The sequence below is a fragment of the Papilio polytes genome, unplaced genomic scaffold (assembly GCF_000836215.1).
Source record: "Papilio polytes unplaced genomic scaffold, Ppol_1.0 DF824047.1, whole genome shotgun sequence".
NCBI classification, from domain to species: domain Eukaryota; kingdom Metazoa; phylum Arthropoda; class Insecta; order Lepidoptera; family Papilionidae; genus Papilio; species Papilio polytes.
The window spans coordinates 4,923,980-4,935,692 of record NW_013525157.1 but is presented as its reverse complement, the minus strand read 5'-3'; the positions used below and the strand labels follow the sequence as shown (position 1 = coordinate 4,935,692).

General features: G+C 33.7%; 1 protein-coding gene across 1 annotated transcript in view; it reads left to right on the top strand.

Moving 5' to 3' along the window:
• LOC106100659 (T-complex protein 1 subunit beta) overlaps nucleotides 1-4,543 on the top strand; it is a 6,105-nt gene extending 1,562 nt beyond the window's left edge. The window contains exons 6-11 of the mRNA XM_013279611.1: nucleotides 1-32; nucleotides 381-589; nucleotides 1,088-1,262; nucleotides 1,692-1,869; nucleotides 2,463-2,666; nucleotides 3,456-4,543. The exon at nucleotides 1-32 is cut by the window's left edge and continues 4 nt beyond it. Coding sequence (XP_013135065.1) covers nucleotides 1-32; nucleotides 381-589; nucleotides 1,088-1,262; nucleotides 1,692-1,869; nucleotides 2,463-2,666; nucleotides 3,456-3,628 — 971 coding nt within the window. The 3' untranslated portion in view covers nucleotides 3,629-4,543. The remainder of the gene's footprint in view (nucleotides 33-380; nucleotides 590-1,087; nucleotides 1,263-1,691; nucleotides 1,870-2,462; nucleotides 2,667-3,455) is intronic.
• Nucleotides 4,544-11,713: the final 7,170 nt, after the last annotated feature.

Genomic DNA, 11,713 nt, shown 5'->3' with positions numbered 1-11,713 from the left:
TCTTAGATGAAGGTTTTCTTCTTAATAAAAAGGTATTAAGGTGGTAGATTTCTTGCCGTTTATTTTTTTTGTTAACATACAAACTTTTGCTGGCAACTCTTTTAATATAGAATTAAAAAACAAACAAAATTGAGTAGCCTATGTGGTCTTCTACTGTACTATCATCTATATCTATGCCAAATTTCATTGAGTTCTGTTCAGCCGTTTAAGCTACAAACTCTATTAAAAAATCATCCATCTTAACTTTCACATTTATGATATTAGTAAGATAATATGCATAGTACTTGAATTTATATGCTTTGGTAAAAAACTTAGTCCATCATCTTCATCAAGACATTATTATGCTTTATATAAACATGTCTTTTTTTATATTTATGAAGGTTGGAGTTCACCAGCCGAAGAGAATTGAAAATGCAAACATTCTGATAGCCAACACGCCAATGGACACAGACAAGATTAAAGTTTTTGGATCTGTCATCAAAGTGGACTCTATGGCTAAAATCGCTGAATTAGAAGTTGCAGAGAAAGAAAAGATGAAGGATAAAGTTAACAAAATATTGGCTCACAAATGCAATGTATTTATTAACAGGTTAGTGGTGGATATTTCCACAAACAACTTCCTTTAAAATATAGACAGATGACCATATTAACAATACTTGTAAATTACTTTAAAACACACAAACTGAACTCCAATGCTACAACGCAAATATATCGAACGTTCCGTTGTGATGACTAGTAAAACACGCCGAGATTTTGACTGAGCGCGAGGCACTCCTTGCCATATATTTTATAAAACTACCCCCCACTACTCCTTCCGTTTCCTAATATTTTCCTAACAATATTGTTGTTTTAAATAAAGATAAATGTATTGATAAATAGCACAGATTAACAAATAACTTAAGAAATAGTTAAAAAGCTGACATTAGTATTTCATTATTTAATTCTGTATTTCTTTCAAAAATAGCTTTGTTCCATTCCATTTTAAGCAATGTTTTTGTTAGTGCTTTCTGCATGTTTAATCCAATAATGATTTTATTAAATAAATTGTATTTTTGGAGTTTATAATAATAAATAATGCTGATTACAGGCAACTTATTTACAATTATCCTGAACAACTGTTTGCGGACGCGGGTGTGATGGCCATCGAGCACGCGGACTTTGACGGCATCGAGCGCCTCGCTCTCGTCACCGGGGGAGAGATTGTATCCACATTTGACACGCCGGAAAAAGTCAAACTTGGACACTGCAAACTTATTGAACAGGTACAAATCTTATGTGAAATACACATAAAAAATCAACATATTATGAAATTACAAAACATCCAACGTTTATTGATTTTATTTTTGTTTTTCCTGATAATTTATTGCTGGTTTTTCATTTCATTTCATAGTGCTTATGTTTTGTGATTTGTATATAGATTTTGATAACTTCACTAGAATTCTTTCAAACTAACATATTTGTTTGATGACTAGATGTTGCTCGTGACTTCGTCCGCGTGAAATAAAATAAATGTAGCTTATGTTATCAGCTATAACTTAGATTCTACGTAAAATAATTTTTGAAATTGACTTAGTAATTTTTGAGTTTCTTTGTTATAATATTAGTATAGATATAGATTGACAGGATCTCATAAGAGATGTAACTCTTGGTGATAAAAGTAGTATGTTATTTTCTTTATATTTGTAAACCAGGTGCTGATCGGTGATGAGAGCCTGATCCGTTTCTCCGGGGTGGAGCTGGGGTCTGCGTGCACGGTGGTGATCCGCGGCGCCACGCAGCAGGTCATCGACGAGGCGGAGCGCTCGCTGCACGACGCGCTGTGCGTACTCGCTGCTACCGTTAGAGAACCAAAGGTCATCTTCGGAGGAGGTGAGGACCACACAACTATATAAATATTTATTTCATTCCATACTTATAGCATTGAGAACAATTAATAGGGAAAGGGTTTTTAGTAATAATAGACATCAAGAGTTTAACTCATCTGTGATTATTTATGGTTTATTTTCCTTCTAAAAAGTATTACCTTCTTATAAGGTATACAGGTATCAACAAGTTTGATATTGCTGACCTTAGAGGGTCTTACCTAAGGGTAACTATTTCGGGATTAAGTACATGACTTGTAGCTCCTGGGTTTAAAACCTGCCATATTCTCAATGTGTATTTGTTATTTGAAATTAATATATTATGGTGAGAAACATCGTGATGCAACCATCACATAACTGTGTAGAAATCCAAAGATTTATTTATTAGTTCTTGTGCGCAAAAGTTACAAAATACTTAAAAGCTAAGACAAGAATTGTGCAAGGATGTACAAAGTCAATTCACTCAGCCAGCATGGTTGACTATACCCTAGTCTATCCTAACATAAAGTATTCTTCAAGCTATGCAGTAAACCTGAACCGATGTTGACTATTAGATTATTTTGAAGGTAAAAAGAGTGTTTACCAGTAGAGTTGTGTCAGGTGCGAGTGAGATGGTGATGGCGGAGGCGGTGTCGGGCGCGGCGGCGCGCACGGCGGGCAAGGAGGCGCTGGCGGCGGAGGCGTTCGCGGTGGCGCTGCGCCGCCTGCCCTCCGCCGTCGCAGACAACGCGGGCTACGACAGCGCCGACCTCATCGCCCGCCTGCGCGCGCACCACGCGCAGGGCGACCACACCATGGGACTCGGTAATCTCATACTACTGTTGCTGTTGCACGCGACTTCGTCGACGCAATATTGAAATATAAAAGTAGCCTATGATATGCTCGTCTATGTCGGCAACCCTTAGTAAAAGTCACAAGTTAGCCAAAACAAACGCGGCTTGTGGACAGACAAAAAAAAATTGAAACGCGATTTTCATTCATTATCAGCAACGCAAATACATCATCATCCAGAAATCTTGATTTTTTCTTTTCATATCACAGACACTCCAATTTTATATGTATAGGTAAATATAAATTACCTTTCTAACAGTGAAAGAATTTTTAAAATCGGCGCAACAGTTTTTGAATTATTTCAATACATACAAATCTTTTCACTTTATAATACAAGTATAGAATACAAAATATGCACATTCACAGCGTGCGCACACTTTAAAACTATCGCACAACTATTCAGGCTCGCTTTAATTCCTATGAGATATGGAGGTGCGCACACTACTCGATTTTTAGTTGTGCAACTAAACTGTTGAATGGGCTGCGAAATAATCGATAATCGCACAACTGTTGTACGATAGTTCAGTCAACGGTGTGTGCATGTTCACACTTGGACAGTACAGTTGGTTAGTAGCGCATTTTTACACCCGCTTTATGTGACATTGCGCCAGTGACTCCATACGAACGTCTAAACTATTGTCTAATTGTACTAGCCAAGTGTGAACAAGGAATCCGATTTGATTCGAAAGGGTTGAGTTGTTTTAATAAAACACATTTTTAAATAACTCGTTTAATGGAACTTATTAACATTGTATCCACTAGATATGGAGAGAGGATGCGTAGGCGATATGAAGGCGCTGGGTATAACGGAGTCATACGTGGTGAAGAGACAGGTGCTGCTGTCGGCCGCCGAGGCCGCGGAGATGATACTGCGCGTTGACAACATCCTGAAGTCGGCGCCGCGCCGCCGCGGACCGGACCGCAGACCCTGTTAATTACACTCAGTTCTACAAACAATATCTGCTATAAACCAATAAATACTACTACATAGTACAATCAGGGAATCTAGCGGTGTTGCACCTTTAAAATATACTGTCGCTTAACGTACCCATTATAACATTAAAATATGTGTACTTTAAAATATCGGTTGGTACACAGATAATTGCTTTTTTATCCCGTCGTTTGAGTAACATACTGCTACTTAATTGAGCAAAGCAATTTTTCTCTATGTGGAACATCGCGGATTTTCTACATTGTACATACCATGTGTCAGCTTATAATAAACCGACTTCACACAAGTAAAAGAGTTGTAATATTCGCATTTATAATAAGAAGGTTATATGATGAAAACAACTTTTTATACCGTTATTTTGTAATTAAGCATGTTCTAATGAATTTTTACGGTTTTGTTTAAAAATGATCCGCCATTTGCGGCGGCCATCTTAGATTTAAAATGCTATGTAAATTGTATTGTTATCTGAACTAAAGGATACCTTTATAGTATTTATATGAAAATTGTGTTTAAATTCAATTGAGCCGATCAATTCAAACATATTAAGTGAATACAACTTTTAGCAGATATTGGTTTGAAATGAAAGTGTAAGATCAGAAGTGTGAAAATAAAGTGTTGATTCACACTTCTGATTATTTTTTATAATAAGTGTATGCTTATGAAATTAATTTTCACAAATAACTATTATTTTCATTTAGTTAGACTGCAAAGGAATGAACATTTATTACCGGAAGTGTAACAGCATTTATCCATTTGTTTTGTCATGCACAAGTTTGTTCTTTTGTGGTAATAATTTACTTTTAGTTTTGCTACAAATTCAATTCTGAATTATTTGCTTTAGTTTGCTTGGCGCAAGTTAGATGTAACAATATATTTAATTAAAAAATTAACACACTAAGTTTGTTTTTTTACGATGATTGTGTAAGGTTACACCTTATATATCCGAAATATTGAGGAATCTATATTCACTATAGTTGCTAGTGGCAAACAGCCTCAGGAATACTAGCTTCGTTCGCGTGAAATTAAAAAATAATAATAAAATAGCCTATGTTACAGATAAACTACCTTTCTAAAAGTGAAAGAATTTTTATAATCGGCCCAGTAGTTACGGGAATCGAATACATACAATAATCCAAAAATAAAAATCTTCCTCTTTATAATATTAGTATAGAAGTATAGATATATTTTATATCCTAAATCCTAAAAACAATCAGTTAAATCCTATCAGTAAAATGAAATTATTTTTTTGTCTCGACAATTCCATGATTTATCCGAAGCAGGGTCTCGTAACACAATTTACCTTTATTATTTGATTCACCTCTTCAATTTATTCCCGTGTAAAAATAGAAATCGAAATTTTCTAGTCGGAAGGTGTTTTATTTGCTATCCTTTTGGGATAATAAAATGTCACGGTGAATTTATTACATAAAAGTATATCAAGATTTGTATTTACGGAATAACACTTTCTTATAGAATGAGGAAAATTAGAACGAAAAAGATATTTTTAGTTAGTTAAATCGCGTGAGCTTTAACAAACAAAACTAAATCTAAATGTATTTCTTTTTACTTGCGTCACATGCAGATCTACAAATGGCTAAAAATTAAAATTATATAAACGATCTTGTTATGCTTTGGCTGACATAAAAGAGTTTAATTGTTGAGATAAGGCGAAATAGTCAGTTGATATGAAATAACTACTATAACATGATTATACCTCGCCGCTTAATATTCTACAAACATGCGATTGTTAACGAATAAGAAAGTTCTATTACAATTTTGTTTTTGTAATATTTTTTTAGAATCCAGACTAATAAAGTCAAAGCAAAGCATGTTAATTATCACACTATAAATGCTTGTAGTTAGTTAATAAGTAAACTAATAATGTCCTAGTACATTTAAATAGCTCTAAATGCTAATATTCGCGTTAATAAAAAGAGATATTAGCAATAATTCAGCAAAAAAAGTCGCAAACACTTCATAAATCGACCGCGACTAAGACAAACATACTTTAATGGATATCCTTTTACGTGTTACATATTTTTTCCGCGGGACGAATCGGTGCAGACGAGACTCGAAGCTGACGTCTCGTTCATTTTTAACTCCACCCTCGCGCCAGGTCAGAGACAATTTGGATAAATTGCGTATATTCGCTGGCGACCGTTTAAATTATTCAGACGCCAGCCTTCGCGTCTTCATGACAAGAGGATTGCACAATAAAGCGGAATATTTAGAGAGTGATCACGTACTTCGAGCCTACGGAGAGAACCGCCGTCGCTCCAACGTCTGTTCTTGAATATGGCGCTTCTATTCTCCCTGTTCTATCTTTGCGAAGCTTTATTAGGTAAATATTTCGAGACTACGTTTACTGGCAGTTATGAAAACTTAATCCGTTCGGTATGTGAAAAGCCTTCAACCTTGAAAGTGTGAAAGTCAGTTTGAATATTGCGAATGTGTGAATATTTTATGTGTTTTTATCATACCATTTATCTGCAATAATATTTTTGTTACATTTTTTCCGTGCAGGACAGAAATTGCTAATTTAACTATTTCATTTAACGATATTATTTAAGTTTCCTAAACTTTTTTAATAAAGATCTAAAGTTTTTATGTCCAACAGTAGCAAAGCGACGGGCACCTATTTAAGCAGAAAGAACTTAAAGTAGCTTTAAAATGTAACTTAAATACAATTTAATTAAATGGCAAACGCAGAAAAACAAGCGAGTGAATAATGCTAACTAATGACGGATGTTTGTAGTTGTTGCGATGTTTCCAAACTACACGCGGTACGCTCCCACACCCCCCTGCCTATCTCCCGCCCGCGAGTCGCGACGTTATTCTCTGCATGAACTTGTAAGTAAAGCTTTTTAACTTCATTATGCACGAATTTAAGAAAACTGAGATTTACAACTACAAACTAAACAATAATTAGGAGCATTTCAACATAATACATTTATGCAACAAAAATCTTTGTTAAACAAAGCACACAGTAATTAATCGAAAACGGTTTCTATCTTTAACCTGATCTTAACATGGATGATTAATTAACGCTTTAGTTTTTATTTAATATCGAAAGGTTACTTTAGCAGAATATAAAAGGTAATTATAACAGTTTATTCCGTTATCCCAGCTTACTGAGGTAGTAATTATCAGAGTATTCTGATCGCAGGCAAACTTTCGACGAAATAGTTTTCTTTGCTCTCGTTTATCTTTCTTAAACAGTGGAATTGGCCGGGGATTTGGGGGCTAATTACATCGCCGCTTTGTTGCTTAATAAGGCGACCGTATTTCCTCTGCAGGATATAAACATCGGTTAGTTTTATTCAATGTTTTTATACTTTGTCCTCGGAGTTTAGGAAGGAAGTAGTAAAGAAACATTATATTGCTGTTTATATGTTGATCAATGTAGAAAAATAATAAAAAGAGCAGTTAAACGCTACGGAGGATATAAAAACAATTGACAATAATTAAAAATGTTATCATGACAAATGTAAATTAATTTAAGACTTACAAGAATAAAGCAAAAAGTCTAAATTCCTGATATAACGAATTGTAAGTAATACTCGTCATCGACTATCATCTGCCCGCGACTCCGTTTGCTTGGAATTTAAAAAAAAAACAAAAGTGAGCTTATGTATTCTTTCGGACTACCCTCTATATCTAAACCAAAATTTCAAAAAATATCCGCTAAGTTTTTTAGGCTACGAACTCCAAGAAACATCCATCCATCCATCTAAACTTTCGCATTTATAATATCAGTATGATATGAAATCAGTTCATTCGTCAAAATTGTATCGACATTCAGGTCGGTATTGTGTAAGCTTTAATTGGCCCAGTTTAGTTGGGCAGAGATCGCACCACTAAATAGAGATTTGTGCGGGACTGATCCTCCTTGATCCGTGGAATCTACTGGCATACCTTTACGTAAACTAAGCGAGCGAGCCCGGACGGCCCTAAAACTTCATTGTTCCACTTTCCGAACATGCTCGCCATAACAGAAACATTTTATAATCTTTAGTCAGACGTTTCAGAGTCAATTAAACAATAAATAAAAACTAAGTTACTCTTTATTTATTAATTTTCTATATATATAATAAAATTGTAGTGTCTGTTTGTAACATCAAAAGAAAAATTCCAATTTTTGAGGAAGATGATGTAAAATCTTCGCTACAAATTTAAAAATTACATTTAAAGTTGAGAAGATAAAAATAAATAACGTAGTTAACAACAGAATTTGAAGAATATTTATAAGTATGAACTTTTTATTAGGAATCAGAAAATCAAATATTATAGATTTTTACCTGTTTTTCCTTGTTCTTACCACGTATCAACGTCATGTGGCTTATCTACTTGGTCAATACGTACAAAAGAAAATATCTATTTTCCGTTTTACACGCTCTCTGTATTTGAAGGATAAAATCTCTTAAATCCTGACTGACACTTTCCTCAAATGTTTATTTTTTCAAAAAATGTTTGAAAGTAACTTGTAGGTAATAATTTACTACTTGCTTAAGTACTTAATCAATTTTATTAATAAGAAAAGAAAATGATGCAAATCTAAAAAAAAATATGGTGAAATCATCGAGAATTTTAATCCATTATGTTATAAGACAATTTTATTTTTAATGCCACTTTGTAATTGAATTCTGTGACAATATTCTGGAATGACATTATGTCTCTCTTCCATCTTAGTATTGTTTTGAAAGAAAACAGCTAAAAACTTCAATTTTTCTAATATGAAAGTGTATCCTTGCTCTTACAAATAAGGTCAAGTATCCACTAGGGCGCAGAACAGAATTTATTACTGTATAACAAATCTCTTTTTATTGAAATGACTCGCAAGGTATCTTCAAATAAATATAGCATTTGTACGTGTATAGGCTTTCTATGACAAATGTAAATAACAAATTAGTCATTTTTACTTTGAATTCCATTTAAAATGCAAAAACACTCAAGTGTCCTACAAAGTATTACGGCTACCTAATAAAATAAAAATATTACCTTTTTAACTGATTCAGTCTAGTGTGTTACAGACTTAAGCTATTGTAGGAAGTGACTTCCCGACACGACAAAGTTTAGCAATGCGCTAGGATAAGTTTCCTAAGCACCTAATATTGTTTTAGTTGGTGAGTCGCGAGCGCGAGCGGGTCTCTGGCAGACAGTTTTGGCAGCTGCTCTGTACATGATGTATGTTAATGTCAACTCGGAGATTATTTCTTGGCACTGAGACATGGCGCCCGCGCCCGCCCGCGCCCGCCCGTGCGATTGTTAGCTTACCATACTCCCCTTCATTGTATTGTGCGTTGTTAGACTATGGACGTTTTAAGTTCTAGTTATAATTTCTCAATTGTTATTTAGAATCTATGAATGAAAATAGCCATTGCTACGTTCATAATCTTTAATGAATCTATCAATAATGATCGTAAATGTTGGTACTACATTCACAATCATTCATTCATTGTAGCCAGTTGGCTTAATAACTAAAATGGTCTCTAAACTGTTAATAAAGGAGAAACTTTTCTTTGTCCCCTGTGGTATTTTAAAAGACGATTACTGCAACTTGGGAAGACCAAAAGTGAGAAATTCCGAAAATGCAGTAGACAAAACGAAGAAATCACCACAGATTTCGATAACATAAATCCGAGTAATATAATTTTCCACTTGAACAACTGATAAAGCGCTATAAATTGTATTCTACAGAAATCCAACTTGGTTCGTAGTATCCGCGCAAATAAAATTCAAGCGGCGACTCACAAAAAGAAAACAATAAAATACAATAAAGTTAACGTCTGCCTGTGATTGAATTCACTAAGTTTAAAGTGTGTTATTTCTTCAGCGGAGTTCGCTTCGCTGACAGTAGATAATATTAAACTAAGGGTGCGTGCCAGTTGTAGCTGATGAATACAGCTCCTCTATTAGATTTATATTCTCAAACAAGAGTATTCTATCTAAAACGAACTTGTTGGAATATTCGTGAAATTGTAGTGCAAGAATGTAACATTTTTAAACAATTTATAATGCCAACTATCTCATAGTTAGTTCTAGAGTTTTAAGTATTCGAGTTCAAAGGGCAAAGAAAGTAGAATTAATTCTCGTAGACATACATGTAAATATGCTAAATTATTGATGCTCAAACTTTCAAGTAATTAACTTGCTTATTTCTTCTTCCATATGAAAAAACATAGGTGCTGTTTTTATCAAACATTACTAAATGTTCAACTAATCAATTATATATGTTCAAATAATCAACTAAAAATATGTAAGATACGAATGTACACCTTTTTATACGGATGTAAGGGCTCGGAGGATAAAACTTTTTCCTATATTTATTGGGGAACTTTCTTCGGATTGCTTGATGTTCATCGTCATAATATAAACACAAAGGTTTTATGAGCTATATTAAGGTAATGGAAATGATCAAGGAGTCAAGTGTTATAGCTATGTAAGTAATTTACTTTTGTCCCATTAATATGACAGATATTGTTATTTTATTTTGACTGAAAATTTACTGCTTACCATTTTAATACCGAAACTATTAGTTATCCTAATTTTTTTTAATAATTATATTTGATTGGATTTTGACGAATTACAATGCAAAATAAACAAAAGAATGATATAGGTAATTGGAAAACGTAAACATCGAAGTTAATTTGTCACAACTCTAGTGTGAAACCAGTTCGAAAGCACTTTGTCTAGAAGTGACAGAATAGTAGCACACACAAGTTACATGGAAGTAATGACACCATCCACTTCAAGTTAACTTCGCTCTATCCGCGTCCCGTAACTAGCAGCTTCATATTAATCAATAGGTGGTTACACATCACTTCGAAGTTGTTGATACTCGAACTTCTTCAAACTAAGATTCTGTAAACGTAAAGAACTTTAGGTACCTGTATAAACTTAGCCTACTGGCGTAAAATGTGATTATGTATTATGCTATAACATTGTTTCTGATCTAGTGAGTTTTGTAAATTCTTAAAGAAATAAACATCTTAAATCACAATTACCTATTCGGCCTATTGTTAAAACAAAACTTATTTACAGCTTAATTTATAGTTAAAAACGTTACATACCAACATCGTCTTATATCCTATAGCTTTTCCCATGACTCCGTCCGCGTGAAATTTAAAAATAAAAATAAATCACCTTTTTAACGGTAAAAGAACTTTTAAAATCGGCTCCGTAGTTTTTGAGCCTATTCATAACAATCAAACAAAGTTTTCCTCTTTATAATATTAGTATAGATACTGGAATTAACTTTACAAGGTTGCATCTCGTGATATTTTCATTTTTAGAAGCGGTTTGTTATAAAACAACATATAAATGTTCCGGGTAAACATGTTGATTACATACAAAATTATGTTCAAGATATAAAATAATTATTAGACAAACCTGCAGTTAATTATATTGTAATAAAACATGGCAGTAATGTGATGATAATTTTGTCTACCATTCAAAAACAATATCGTAATAGTGTCACAAGAAAAATCTTGTGAGTTTTATTTCTTAGTGATGAAAATAGACAAAAATTTATGATTTGAATTCTATCTTTTAATGATGGTTGCAAAGGTTAATTTCTGAAAGTGGCAGCCCTATTCAGACGAGTCTGGTAGAAGGGTAGAGATAGAGGCGCGTGCGGCGGCGGCTCGTCATGGACTGCGTCCGTGAAATTGAATTAGCAAGTCATTAGTGACGCCAATAAAACGAGCCGTCGGGTCACCCCAGCAGCGCCAACCCTGCTCCAGCAATGACTTATGCGCTCCTAGTTACGTTTTATTACGTATTAATGTATTTAAGTCGGTAGCCTTAATGATGCTTCGATTTCCTTATGTTTGTTTGACATTTTTTTATTACATTTAACCAAATCGAATAGCTTTCCAATTAAACTAAAAATTCCTTGATTGGGACAAAAATTTATTCGACAATTATATAGACTTTACAATTTTTAAAGCAGTTTACAATTGATAACCACTAACACTGTATTTATTTAACTTTTAACCGCTTAAAACAATGAAGTCTTATTTATAAATAATCATTATAAGTTTATTGGTTTTTATATATGCAAGTAGTA